The sequence below is a fragment of the Watersipora subatra genome, chromosome 1 (genome assembly GCF_963576615.1).
Source record: "Watersipora subatra chromosome 1, tzWatSuba1.1, whole genome shotgun sequence".
Classification (NCBI taxonomy): Eukaryota; Metazoa; Bryozoa; class Gymnolaemata; order Cheilostomatida; family Watersiporidae; genus Watersipora; species Watersipora subatra.
The window spans coordinates 1944244-1960032 of record NC_088708.1 but is presented as its reverse complement, the minus strand read 5'-3'; the positions used below and the strand labels follow the sequence as shown (position 1 = coordinate 1960032).

General features: G+C 37.1%; 1 protein-coding gene across 2 annotated transcripts in view; it reads right to left on the bottom strand.

Annotated features, from left to right (window-relative positions):
• Positions 1–1381: 1381 nt before the first annotated feature.
• The window catches only part of LOC137402450 (ras-related protein Rab-7L1-like), a 44063-nt gene continuing 29655 nt past the window's right edge, over positions 1382–15789 (bottom strand). Inside the window, exons 3-5 of one of the 2 annotated variants that reach the window (XM_068088958.1) lie at positions 15430–15611; positions 6928–7052; positions 1382–2325 (exon numbers count right to left, since the gene is read on the bottom strand). In XM_068088958.1, the coding sequence (XP_067945059.1) occupies positions 2202–2325; positions 6928–7052; positions 15430–15611 (431 nt within the window). In that variant the 3' untranslated portion in view covers positions 1382–2201. The remainder of the gene's footprint in view (positions 2326–6927; positions 7053–15429; positions 15612–15789) is intronic. The other variant, XM_068088952.1, reaches the window with a different exon arrangement.

The window sequence follows — 15789 nt, the reverse complement described above, 5'->3', positions numbered from 1 at the left end:
GCCAAGCTCATTGCTATTGGATAATGAGATAAGCTCTCTATGCCACTGTCTCACTAATATTCTCTGATGTACAATAATCAACAGCTATTTTTATGTAGTTTATGGGAAGCGTGTAGACCGTAGTGTTTGTAGATGAACTCTATAGACAACTTACCTATGCAAAGGAGAACTGCATCCAGTATTTAGCAGTACAAGGCTATGATTAACCTATTGTAATGGGTAGCCTCGAGACAGTGGGACAGCTCAATATATAGAAGCCTGGCAAGTGTAAAAAACAATCACGGACTCAAATACAGAAGCGTAGTGAGATTGCCTAACAAATAATTATACAACTGGCAAATATATAGCACTCCAGCAAATACGCTCTCGGCGACTGCTCGCTCATTGACTATATATTAACATTAACTACATCAATTCTACCGCCTCCGTGACCTTAAGGAGTGTGCTCTGCTCGAGGGAAAGGAAATATCTTCAAAAGGCGCAACTACGAGGAGCTACCTGCTCTGGCGCCTAATGGACTCAAAACCGAACAGTAGATGCTATATGGAAGACCATGACCACTACGTAGTTGTTAGCCTACCATGACCATGACCATGACCACTACGTAGTCGTTAGCCTAATGCTTCAGACCAGTGTTCACAGGTTTGACCAACTACAGTCACATATGATAAAATAAATTACCGTGATTCAAACTGAGCCCTGCTCTTATAGCAGTGATGATCCAATGGCAGACAACTTCCATCAACACCCATGTCGACCAATATTTTAATAATCGTTTAGTAAGTTGGTCATAAATTTCTCTATCGTCTCTCAACAATTCCTGAACAAAAAGGTGAAAGACAAGCTCTGTAGCTTTACATGCTGCTGATAACTAAATATTGGCCTATTGCTGCTTCCTATAATAGCGGTGAACAGTTTTTCTTGTTCTAGTACTATGGTGTACAGGTTTCGAGGGAGAGCGCTTTTTACTACATGATTCAATACAAGTTAAAATAAGCAAGGGGCCCTTAGGAAGCCATCTTTCTCCTATATTGAGTGCAGAACGTTGAGAAGCATTGAGAAACATGAAGAAATGCCTCCTTCTATTAATAATGAATTAAGGAGGCGAGCCGCCTGCCAGGCATACGGAAATTAATGGTTCTCAGAGGAAGACAATTGACAAAAGACTTTACTTGGAGCATCCTTGACAAAGAAAAGCAAACCTATTCTAACAGTGCTAAACACACAAGATTATGCTAAAAAATAAAAAGCATTATTGATGAGCGATGATGGGCAGTGCCGGAGGACTGACAGCGAGCGTAAGGCAAAACAAGATGACAAAGTTGTTTTTAGCGGTGAAGTCACACGCGTAATGAATAGATTTGCTACAACCTAGAGCATTCTCTGCCCTCTGGTTTTATTAGGTCATTGATTGCGCTATCATCAATAATTAGAAAATGAGAAAAGGTGAGGACGAAAGCGATGAACAGATGAACAAGACGGCTTGTGAGCACCATAATGCATGCATAAATGAATCCAGCAAAATAGTAGGCATGTGAAAGCTGCCAGAACAAGACAAGCGCTGCCGAACTAACATCAGATATGTCTATCAACAGTTGATTAGCTTGTCTCCTTATGATAATGGCCTTGAGCTCTCTGCAAATTAGTTACAAGATATTCGAAAAACAGATTACATAATATGACCAACTCAAACATCTGCTTGATGCCTGAACAGGATTAGTGCCCAGAAATCTTTTTAGATATCTGGGTTGGCAGCAGCAATAATTTAATGTAGAAAAAGAATAGACAAGCACTAGTATAAAATTTGTCAACTTTGTCATTGATTATATTGTCTAACATTAAATTCTGATGATATTTAACATTATGATAGCAGAAGGAATGAGCAACATCTCATATAGTCATGTTTAGCACCCGACCCGGCAGCAGCCTAATGAACCGAGTTGAAGAACCCGCCCCTCAACTTAACTTATGCATAAATTGATAGCCTGAGTGAAAAACAAATAGAGGCTTTTGCTACTCGGGCTGACTGTGAGGAGAAGAGAAGGAAACAGGGGACAGCCCAAGGGACAGCCCAAGCGCAACAAGGAGTCATGGCACAAGCTCATTTATAAATAGTTAAGTGTTAAAGCGATGAATGGATCTGTTATGAATCTCTCCCGGCACCGTTGATCAGACGTCGACCAGCTGGCAGCCAAACTGTGTCAGCAGCAACCGGTATCCTGTTTTGGTTTGCTAGTGGACTCGGCTCTAATAATTGGGTCGCTGTCATCACGTTGGCGTGCTCTTGGCAAGTTTTCATGTTCCAGTAAATTTTTCACCAAATATCTAAACAGAAAAGTATAAAATAGCCAAAGAGTTAATAACTCAAATTGCATAAAAAGCAGCTGATGAAACAACAGCAAACATTACAAGCTGTCTAAGTATATAACGATGTATAAGTGTAAAGGGCAAAGAAAACGTCAACTTTTAAATCAATGATTACTAACTACTCCAATGCAAAACGAGTTGTGATACACATCATACAACTCAGTAAAATGACAATTCTACATTTTTGGCGTGTGCTCGAACATAAATAATAGTTTTCTATTTCAAAATGTTTATAAATATGTTTACAGCTTTTAGAATTGTAGTCAACAAGACAACTCCTAATACTTTTATCAAGAAGACAACTCCTAACACCCTCATCAAGAAGACAACTCCTAACACCCTCATCAATCAGAAAACTCATAACACCCTCATCACCCAGGCAACTCCTAATGCCCTCATCAACCAGTCAACTCTTAACACCCTCATTAACCAAGCAACTCGTAACACCCTCATCAATCTGAAAACTCCTAACACCCTCATTACCCAGGCAAATCCTAAAACCCTCATCGAAAAGACAATTCCTAACACTCTCATCAACCAGGCAACTCCTAGCACCCTCATCAACCAGACAACTCCTAATGCCTTCATGAAGCAGGCATAGCTCTTAATACAAACTCTACTAACAAAATGAATTCATCCCATTAGGTTTTTACAATGCCGTTACCTTAGAGATATGTACATGAACAGACGGGTAGACTTTGCTATGTTCGGAAGGAAAGATGGTTGCCGTTACCTTAGAGATATGTACATGAACAGACGGGTAGACTTTGCTATGTTCGGAAGGAAAGATGGTGATAGAGACATACACTCTGTAACTTGCTCTAATTAAAACTAAGATTGAAATTAGCATAGCTTATATATTTTGGACTATTTTTATAACTTTTGTATTATACATGTATTATTATTTTTATCAGCGCCCAGACTTTCGCTTACAACACTGCAAAGTTTTAATAAGCTTCAAACATCTTATGCTCAAATTACTAAGGATGTAGAAACAAGCAGCATGTACATATATATAATACTAGCTTACTAGCTGTGCTACCCCGCATTGCCCAGAAACAAGCAGCATGTACATATATATAATACTAGCTGTGCTACCCCGCGTTGCCCAGAAACAAGCAGCATGTACATATATATAATACTAGCTGAGCTACCCCGTGTTGACCGGAAACAAGCAGCATGTACATATATATAATACTAGCTGTGCTACCCCGCGTTGCCCAGAAACAAGCAGCATGTACATATATATAATACTAGCTGTGCTACCCCGCGTTGCCCAGAAACAAGCAGCATGTACATATATATAATACTAGCTGTGCTACCCCGCGTTGCCCGCATAATAAAAAAGTCATTGGACAGAAAATTTGATATTTATTTAACATATAACAGCATTTGTCATTCTAACTCTCAAACTACATATCATGAGAGAAGTGTTTTGGGTAGTCTAAATAAATTAATGGATTAATTAATTAATTTCAAACTTTGTCAAACAACCGTGACCTTAAAACTTTATATCATGAGGAAATGATTTTGTGCAGAACAGGTTCTTTTCTTTGGATGCATTAGACAATGTGTAACTTCTGAGAATACATGTATTCTCTCAGATTGATAAAAAGTATGACAGAATATGGTAGTATTTTGTAGTTGAAATTTTATTAGAACAATTTCTGCCAAAAATGGTTGAATGAAAAATTAATATTAATGATAAAGATTGAAAACTAAGTAATATGATAGGACAACAGTGATAGGAAAATGTATGTTTGAACTTCAAACACGACATTATACTCCAATTATGTTTAAAAAATTGAAATAAAAAAGATATTGCAACAAACTTTAAAGCCTTATATTATAAACTTCAAGTTATATTAAGTTTATAAATGTAATAAGAGAATGTAAATCTATCTATATATACAGTTCTCAAAGTATGTAAATTTGTGTAAATATAAGAGAGTGAGGAATAACTGATACTTGTAATCTTACACGATAAGTTTTACAGTAAATCTTACAGATAATCTAACAGATAATCTTACAGTAATCTTACAAATGTTTGTTGTAAAATCTGAAATTTATTACGAATTACTAATTGGTTAGGTTTAGAATGAAAGATGTAAAAGATACACAAAGCGAGCGCTGATAGGAACATACAAACAAAGATGTTTTAATATAAACTAAAAGAAATAATGTAAAAAGATTGTTTAAACGAACAAAATATTTATTCCTATTTAATGATTGTGGAGCGCGAGGTACCAAATCAGAAACCAAAAAACATAATGTAGCTGGAAAAAAGTATTCTGAGCAGCTGGAATAAATAAGTAGAGAGCTAAATGAAGATGTGAAATAAATAGCAAGTATGTAAACTACGAAACATATTATTTGGTAATGATACAATTAATACCAAGTGTGAAAACAAAAATCGTTATGACCAAATGAAAAGCTCTACAATAGTCGCCAAATATTTATTTCGAGAGAGAAATACATACGTCCTTTAGCTGAAATTTTATCATTAAATAATTTGATGTTTGCGAAACCGTTTTACCGTAACGAATAACGCTGAACTCACCATTGCGAGCAACTGAATCTCTTAATAACGTATTTAATCACTACACAATTCGTCAAATTCTAAGTTCGTAGATAAATTATTGTTGATATCGTGAGGCTGAACAAATTAGCCCTAACGAAATAAAAACGAAGAAGCATCGGGCTGCATATACATAAGTCCCAAAATATTTCTTCCCCGCAGCTTCGTAACGTGTGGTCGCTTTGCTAAAATAATTAGCGTGTGGTTATGATTTATCAAAATAATATGATAACGCCATAGATCGAAATTTCCTAACTGGGTATTTGTAACGTGTGGGCACAATGCTAAAATAATTGCTATAGCCGGACAATAAAACCTAGAATACACATACGACATACTTTGAGAAATATATCTATATGTACATGTATATATATAAATATGTATATATATAATATGTTAGAAAACTTGATGAGGTGATCATAAGTTAAGCAGAGGCTTGACTGTATGTACTTTGATAAACACAACCACAACAACTAATACAGGATAACATTCAAAATCATGACCGACTGAGCACAACTCCAGATTTCATAATCAACAACCCACAACCCTTAGAACAATAATCCAATAAACAACTTATAATATCAAACAAAACGACTCTCAACATCAAACAAGATGATTCCAAACACCAGAATCGATGAGACAACTCCAAACACCATAATCATTTAGCCAACTCTGACACCATAATCAGTGAGACAATTCCAAACACCACAATCAATGAGACAAGTCTATACACCATAATCAAAGAGACAGCTCCAAATATAATAATCAATAAGACAACTCCAAACACCATAATCTATGAGACAACTTCAAACATAATCAATGAGACAAATCTAAACACCATAATCAATGAGACAATTCCAAACACCATAGTCAACGAGACAACTCCAAACACCATAATCAATGAGACAACTTCAAACACCATAATCAATGAGACAACTTCAAACACCATAATCTATGAGACAACTTCAAACACGATAATCTATGAGACAACTCCAAACATTATAATCAATAAGACAACTCCAAACACCATAATCAATGAGACAACTCCAAACACCATAATCAATAAGACACCTCCAAACACCATAATCAATAAGACAACTCTAAACACCATAATCAATGAGACAACTCCAAACACCATAATCAATAAGACAACTCTAAACACCATAATCAATAAGACAACTCCAAACACCATAATCAATTAGACAACTTCAAACACCATAATCTATGAGACAATTTCAAACACCATAATCTATGCGACAACTCCAAACATCATAATCAATAAGACAACTCCAAACACCATAATCAATGAGACAACTCCAAACACCATAATCAATAAGACACTTCCAAACACCATAATCAATGAGACAACTTCAAACACCATAATCTATGAGACAACTTCAAACACCATAATCTATGAGACAACTTCAAACATAATCAATGAGACAAATCTAAACACCATAATCTATAAGACAACTCCAAACACCATAATCAATGAGACAACTTCAAACACCATAATCTATGAGACAACTTCAAACACGATAATCTATGAGACAACTCCAAACATTATAATCAATAAGACAACTCCAAACACCATAATCAATGAGACAACTCCAAACACCATAATCAATAAGACACCTCCAAACACCATAATCAATAAGACAACTCTAAACACCATAATCAATGAGACAACTCCAAACACCATAATCAATAAGACAACTCCAAACACCATAATCAATAAGACAACTCCAAACACCATAAACAATTAGACAACTTCAAACACCAAAATCTTATCAAATCAATAGAGCTAGCGGTATGAAACTTAAACCGTTCATAAAACAGCCACAAAAATAGCATTTATAATTTAACCCTGATAAATAACAATCAAGCTAAAGATTTCTTCTAAAAGTAAAAAAGGACGACAAGCTATGAAAGCTCCAGCAACTTGCAATGACATCTAATCTAAAGCAATAGCAAGCACTCACTGCATGGACTCGGTGACATTGATGTCATTCTTCACAGAAGTCTCCATGAAGTGTATAAAGTTGTTCTCTCTTGCAAACTTCTCTATTTCTTCTGTTGTGAACTTGCGCCTACTTGCTAAATCAACCTAAAAGGAAATAATTGGGTGTAGTAAATAGGGACAAAGATTGCTTTATGACAATGCGGGTCAACCTTGACTCCTTTATTGGGTTAAAAGTAATCTTCATACAGCAAGCACCTTGTACAGCAGGCACTTCGTACAGCAGGCACTTAGTACCACAGGCACTTCATACCACAGGCACTTCGTACCACAGGCACTTAGTACCACAGGCACTTAGTACCGCAGGCACTTCGTACCACAGGCACTTTGTACCACAGGCACTTAGTACCACAGGCACTTAGTACAGCAGGCACTTAGTAACGCAGGCACTTCATACCACAGGCACTTTGTACCTCAGGCACTTCGTACCACAGGCACTTAGTACCACAAGCACTTTGTACCTCAGGCACTTCGTACCACAGGCACTTAGTACCGCAGGCACTTAGTACCACAGGCACTTCGTACCACAGGCACTTTGTACCTCAGGCACTTAGTACCACAGGCACTTCGTACCACAGGCACTTTGTACCACAGGCACTTAGTACAGCAGGCACTTAGTAACACAGGCACTTCATACCACAGGCACTTTGTACCTCAGGCACTTAGTACCACAGGCACTTCGTACCACAGGCACTTTGTACCACAGGCACTTAGTACAGCAGGCACTTAGTAACACAGGCACTTCATACCACAGGCACTTTGTACCTCAGGCACTTAGTACCACAGGCACTTCGTACCACAGGCACTTTGTACCACAGGCACTTATAAGCAATTTCAAAAACTAACGAAGAGTAATTGGTTATATATCGATATGATAAAATAAAGTCAAGTGCCCACACATGTCACAACTATCTTATCCAACTCGCTTCAGAACGAGTCACACCATAAAATAATAGTAAACAGCAAATAGAATAGATAGGCATTTAGCGTAGTTTACGTATTTCCAGTAGGTTACAGGCTGCTGGATATCTTAGTAGTTAGTAGTAGTAGTATACAGTAGGTTACAGGCTGCTGGATATCTTAGTAGTTAGTAGTAGTAGTATACAGTAGGTTACAGGCTGCTGGATATCTTAGTAGTTAGTAGTAGTAGTATACAGTAGGTTACAGGCTGCTGGATATCTTAGTAGTTAGTAGTAGTAGTATACAGTAGGTTACAGGCTGCTGGATATCTTAGTAGTTAGTAGTAGTAGTATACAGTAGGTTACAGGCTGCTGGATATCTTAGTAGTTAGTAGTAGTATACAGTAGGTTACAGGCTGCTGGATATCTTAGTAGTTAGTAGTAGTAGTATACAGTAGGTCCCAGGCTGCTGGATATCTTAGTAGTTAGTAGTAGTAGTATACAGTAGGTTACAGGCTGCTGGATATCTTAGTAGTTAGTAGTAGTAGTATACAGTAGGTTACAGGCTGCTGGATATCTTAGTAGTTAGTAGTAGTAATAGTATACAGTGGGTTACAGGCTGCTGTATATCTTAGTAGTTAGTAGTAGTAATAGTATACAGTGGGTTACAGGCTGCTGTATATCTTAGTAGTTAGTAGTAGTATACAGTAGGTTACAGGCTGCTGGATATCTTAGTAGTTAGTAGTAGTATACAGTAGGATACAGTAGGTTACAGGCTGCTGGATATCTTAGTAGTTAGTAGTAGTAGTATACAGTAGGTTACAGGCTGCTGGATATCTTAGTAGTTAGTAGTAGTAGTATACAGTAGGTTACAGGCTGCTGGATATCTTAGTAGTTAGTAGTAGTAATAGTATACAGTGGGTTACAGGCTGCTGTATATCTTAGTAGTTAGTAGTAGTAATAGTATACAGTGGGTTACAGGCTGCTGTATATCTTAGTAGTTAGTAGTAGTATACAGTAGGTTACAGGCTGCTGGATATCTTAGTAGTTAGTAGTAGTATACAGTAGGATACAGTAGGTTACAGGCTGCTGGATATCTTAGTAGTTAGTAGTAGTAGTATACAGTAGGTTACAGGCTGCTGGCAATCTTGTAATAAAACTTATCAATAGTATTAAAAGTTTTAGAATAGAAATTAAAGTGAACCTACGCTATCTAGCCTGGGCATGGCCCTCTTGGGGGTGGGGGAGAGAGAGAGAGAGAGCCATGCCCAGGCTATACGCTATCTAGCCTGGGCATGAAAGAGTCAGACTGTAAACAACACTTCCTAGTCATCATATCATTATTCTAAGTAAGCATAAGTTTAATATAGCTTGTACTACTTTTGTGTCTGTAGACACATTCATCATATGACAGATCGTAATTGAGCATGGCTAACTCGACATTTGTAGAGTCAACCTAAAACTATTGCAATAACTTTCTTGTGTTGAATTGTTAGCTCAAATGATTAGTTTTTGGTAATGCTGCAGCGTGCTATTGTAACTTGTTAAGATTTTAACCTAGTAGGCAAGTATACTTGGTATGAATACTATTGGTTCGGCTTAGATGCTAGCGCTGCTATAGTAGCTGCTATAGTAGCTGTAAGTTACAGCAGACGCTAGGGATAAGACAGACCTAACATAGCCTCCCAAGGCACTACTGTACAACTTAAGATCTGTTGAATAAACTACTTTAGAAGGTGAATTGACTTATTGTTTTAATGGCGAGTTTTCATATTATAGAGAAGACAACTCCGTTGAATACTTCAGCTGTCAATTAGAAATTTGCCTTCTGTTACCATTCATTCAAATCATTCATAAAATCACACATGCATGGAGTGGTGCCTGCACACAGTATTACACATGCGTGGAGTGGCGCTTACACACAGTATCACACATGCATGGAGTGGCGCCTACACACAGTATTACACATGCATGGAGTGGTGCCTGCACACAGTATTACACATGCATGGAGTGGTGCCTGCACACAGTATTACACATGCGTGGAGTGGTGCCTGCACACAGAATCACACACGCATGGAGTGGTGCCTGCACACAGAATCACACACGCATGGAGTGATGCCTACACACAGTATTACACATGCATGGAGTGGTGCCTGCACACAGTATTACACATGCATGGAGTGGTGCCTGCACACAGTATTACACATGCATAGAGTGGTGCCTACACACAGTTTCACACATGCATGGAGTGATGCCTGTACACAGTATTACACATGCATGGAGTGGCGCCTGCATTCAGTCAGGCCTGCGTACAGCACTAGATGAAGAATGAATACCTGAATACCACGTATATACAGTCAAATATCTTAAATACCCCAAACCCGAAACTTATTTCTAGTAGTCTGGACAGTCAGTTTGTTGGACAGACAGCTTTTGGTAAACCAAAAAGAGAGATGCTCTGTCCACAAGGTCAAAGGCTTTTGTGAAATCAAGGATTTATGCAAGAACTTTCCCGGTGATGCTTAATAGAGAAAGACCGTGGTAGTTGTTGCAAATCCCCTCGTTGCATAGAGTTGTTATGTTTTTGTGCTTAAAATTTTGAGGCAGAGATTTGAGGACCAACAGGTGCTGACGAGAAACAACAGACTTAGCTGAAAATTCCATGCATACTTTAAACAGCTCTGGTGGAATTTCATCATCATCTACTGCTTTACCGAAGCCCATTGATTGTCTTGATGATTTCGTCTGAGCTGAGAGGGAAGTTTGTCAAGGCTATGATAAATAATATTTCGGGTAAGCTATCAATAGAAGAGTGATTAGCAGTGCTTTAATCTCCATAGAGCTATCCATAGAGTTCTCCGCAGTACTCAAGCTTTTCGAATAAATCCTCAATTATAGTTCCATCTTTTTTCTTAAAATTAGATGAAGACTGAATTGTTCGACCAGTAGCAGTTTTAGTTCTCTCAAACCTTCCCTTGACGCTCCCAGAGCCTCTTGCTGTCTCAATAGGTGATAGAGATACAGAGCTGGTATAATATAGACTATATGAACAGAGGTATAGAGGAGACAGACAGTGTGTAGGTAAAGGTGGTGATAGAGATACAGAGCTAGTATAATATGGACTACATGAACAGAGGTATAGAGGAGACAGACAGTGTGTAGGTAGAGGTGGTGATAGAGATACAGAGCTAGTATAACATAGACTACACGAACAGAGGTATAGAGGAGACAGACAGTGTGTAGGTAGAGGTGGTGATAGAGATACAGAGCTAGTATAACATAGACTACATGAACAGAGGTATAGAGGAGACAGACAGTGTGTAGGTAGAGGTGGTGATAGAGATACAGAGCTAGTATAATATGGACTACATGAACAGAGGTATAGAGGAGACAGACAGTGTGTAGGTAGAGGTGGTGATAGAGATATAGAGCTAGTATAACATGGACTACATGAACAGAGGTATAGAGGAGACAGACAGTGTGTAGGTAAAGGTGGTGATAGAGATACAGAGCTAGTATAACATAGACTACATGAACAGAGGTATAGAGGAGACAGACAGTGTGTAGGTAGAGATGGTGATAGAGATACAGAGCTAGTATAACATGGACTACATGAACAGAGGTATAGAGGAGGACAGACAGTGTGTAGGTAGAGGTGGTGATAGAGATACAGAGCTAGTATAACATAGACTACATGAACAGAGATATAGAGAAGACAGACAGTGTGTAGGTAGAGGTGGTGATAGAGATACAGAGCTAGTATAATATGGACTATATGAACAGAGGTATAGAAGAGACAGACAGTGTGTAGGTAGAGGTGGTGATAGAGATATAGAGCTAGTATAATATAGACTACATGAACAGAGGTATAGAGAAGACAGACAGTGTGTAGGTAGAGGTGGTGATAGAGATACAGAGCTAGTATAACATAGACTACATGAACAGAGGTATAGAGGAGACAGACAGTGTGTAGGTAGAGGTGGTGATAGAGATACAGAGCTAGTATAATATGGACTACATGAACAGAGGTATAGAGGAGACAGACAGTGTGTAGGTAGAGGTGGTGATAGAGATACAGAGCTAGTATAACATAGACTACACGAACAGAGGTATAGAGGAGACAGACAGTGTGTAGGTAGAGGTGGTGATAGAGATACAGAGCTAGTATAACATAGACTACATGAACAGAGGTATAGAGGAGACAGACAGTGTGTAGGTAGAGGTGGTGATAGAGATATAGAGCTAGTTTAGGCTATGCGACCTTTGACATAATAATGATTACATAACATAACAATGATAATACATTATATTTTTTAATTTTATTTCCATAGTTGTTATTCTTCACATTTTATCTTTAATGATCCAGCCTTTCCAGTTTCTCTAGTTTCCTACTCGCTTTATTTTGTATCACAATCAATTCCTCTTCTAGATATCTTCTTGAACGCTTTGGATATGTTTTAAAGAGCAGATATAAAGACGTTTGCTCATACCGGCATTGCGGTTTCAAGTCAGACAAAAGCACCGCTTTCTTTTTTCACCTCCTTCAACCCTTCTTACTACTTACTAGTTCAACCCTTCTTACTACTTACTAGTTCAACCCTTCTTACTACTCACTAGTTCAACCCTTCTTACTACTTACTAGTTCAACCCTTCATACTACTCACTAGTTCAACCCTGCTTACTACTTACCAGTTCAACCCTTCTTACTACTTACTAGTTCAACCCTTCTTACTACTTACTAGTTCAACCTTTCATACTACTTACTAGTTCAACCCTTCTTACTACTTACTAGTTCAACCTTTCATACTACTTACTAGTTCAACCCTTCTTACTACTTACTAGTTCAACCCTTCATACTACTTACTAGTCCAACCCTTCTTACTACTTACTAGTTCAACCCTTCTTACTGCTTAATAGTTTAATGAATTAAAAACAAAAAAGAAAGATGAAGACATGAATATATTTTCAAACAGATCAGAAGCGAACTACCTAAAAGAGAACTGTAATTGTTTAAGAAGTTTCAGGCATCGTAGGTTGGTAATAACTGCGCATGTCAAAACAAATATTTAATCAAATGCTATCATTGCATGTCAAAATGTTTGTGGATTGAGGTGAACTAAGTCAAAGTCTAAATGTATTTTCCTCCATCACTAATCCTAATACTATCTGCAAACCACGTCTATACAACATTTCAGTACAATATAGCTAATAACTAATCCTACTTTGTGAACAAAAACAAAACATATTAAGTAGATGTCTACAAGTGCATGATTACTTTTTGAATAAAAGTACAATAGCCTTTAATATCAATAAACACTATTATTATTTTAATAAAAGTACAATAGCCTTAAATATCAATAAACACTATTATTATTTTAATAAAAGTACAATAGCCTTAAATATCAATAAACACTATTATTATTTTAATAAAAGTTCAATAGCCTTAAATATCAATAAACACTATTATTATTTTAATAAAAGTTCAATAGCCTTAAATATCAATAAACACTATTATTATTTTAATAAAAGTACAATAGCCTTAAATATCAATAACAACTATTATTATTTTAATAAAAGTACAATAGCCTTAAATATCAATAAACACTATTATTATTTTAATAAAAGTACAATAGCCTTAAATATCAATAAACACTATTAGTATTTTGCAGGTTTAGGTAAACCTCTAACTATACTCTGTTGCTCCTAGCAGTATGTTTTAGAGACAGAAGAGGATGAGATTAACAACTCACAGGATGCAAGACAATAATATATAATAATGCTAAAATAGCAATAAGGTTTCTTACAACAACTCTGAGGCCACCATGGCAGCCATTTGTCACAAAATAAATACGACCCCGAATATGACGACGATAAAAAGGAAATACAGCAGACGCTCCTGCAAAGCGAATAATCCATTCCAGGAACGTTTACATTATACGAACAGTAAAATACGTGTAAATTGTCTAGTCTGTTCCACGATCTTTCCAAACTCACCCCTTTGGCCGTACAAAAAGGAAAAACTAGACTTAACTTCTTAATTTGTTGGCTGTACCGTAACTGCAGTATTATTAATTTGCATTGAAAACTTTTCTCTTTTTATCTGATCAATTTCACTGGTTTTATAGACTATGATTGCGGTAATCTTACAGCAAGTTGATAGGGAAACGCACATCTTTTCAAGACAGCAAAGTCTATTCTGCAATGTAAACTAATAACAAATATTTTATATGTCTACAATAAAGTAAAACTAAAATATAGTTTTACTATAAAAAGAGCGGCGTTTACCTGTTCGTCGTCTATCTGTATCCAGGGGTCAAGGTTAGGATAAAGGATAAGTTTCAACGTACTCCAACACATGACATTCAGATTGGTAAACCGACGCGTAACACGTGCGCCAATCCATAGCCTTCGAGTATTTATGAGCAATTGCGCAGCTACCTATTCTCTGTTTCATCGACACAATTGACGATTATCTTGACTAACTAAAATGTCATGGATGTTGTATGTATAATAGATACAACGCTGTACGTACGTCATTTTTTCGCTCACAAGTGCGATGAGATATGTTACCATTAAAATCGACTTTGAGAACTTGCTCAAACTTGACACTTTATGTTATATGAAATTTTTTATGTAGTAAGAAACAAAAACTTAGCATAAATTTTTTATGTTATCTGAAATTTATGTTATAGGATGTATACATTATAGAAGTGTGTGCTGTATAGGAGAGGGACAAAATGAGGCGGAGCCTTACTTAATGAACATTCAAGATTAGTATTTGTGATTTTGAACTGCATGACTTGATCAATAGGCTATGCATTAGACCACTATTATACTTCTAGGGGCTTTCCATGACTTTATAAAAATATATTCAAAACTTTGGTGAATAAATTGAAATCAGTCGGCGATTTTATACTATTTGATGTTAAAGTAAAATGTACTTCTTGCCTTTTGGGTCAGAAATCTTGACTGTCTAAATAAACATTCTGGCCCATATAACCATACATAAATATTAACAAATAAACTAGACATACGTGTAAATATTATCCTACGATATCTGTAAGTTCTGTGCAATTCTCTCCGATTAGACTGAACAAAACGTAGCGTGTCCAGAACACTGTTCAACTTATCGACACAAATTTCATATATTAATAAGACCTGATTCATGATTCCAATGAAATACACCCATATTTAAGAGACTAGGAAACAACAAAACAAGAATACAAAGAGGTTTATGACTGCTCTCTCAGCTATTAGTGAGTCGCCCACGCATTATTGCAGAGCAAATCTAGCGTACGATCTTTGATAGGTTTCTCTGATATCAACAGCACTGACGATCTGATGAAGCAACCTAAAGAGGCTAGTCATCTACTCCCTATTATAGAGCTACTTGGTGGCATGACTTGAAAGCCTTTATATTTTGAAAAGTATTAGCATTGCATGCTTTCTTATTTTGATGGATATGCGGAAATAGAGATAATAACCTAACTACTGTCAAAGTCTAACAAACATTTATGTCTGAGGACAAATACAGCAGCGCAGTACAAAGGTTAAGCTGGCTTTACCTTATTTGCCAGCAGAATACAGGGTATGGGCTCTCCATTCTCTAGGGTGCACTTGCTATCCAGGTCTTCTTTCCATTTGAGAGAAATTTCGAGGGACTTTTCATAAGTGAGGTCGAACATGATGACGCAGGCGTGCGCGCCTTGATAATACATTCTGTTCATTTTCTGTGTTCGTTCCTGGCCTGTATGAGATGGGCAGTTAGTACATAGGCAGTGATTAGATAAGGATAAGTAGAGTTGAAGCAATATGATATAACAAGTGCTTGAATAGGACTACCTAGTGAGCCCTATGACAGTATCTAGCAAGTAAAGAGATTATCTAACAGGACAAACAATGGGAAACATACCAGATGCCAAGGA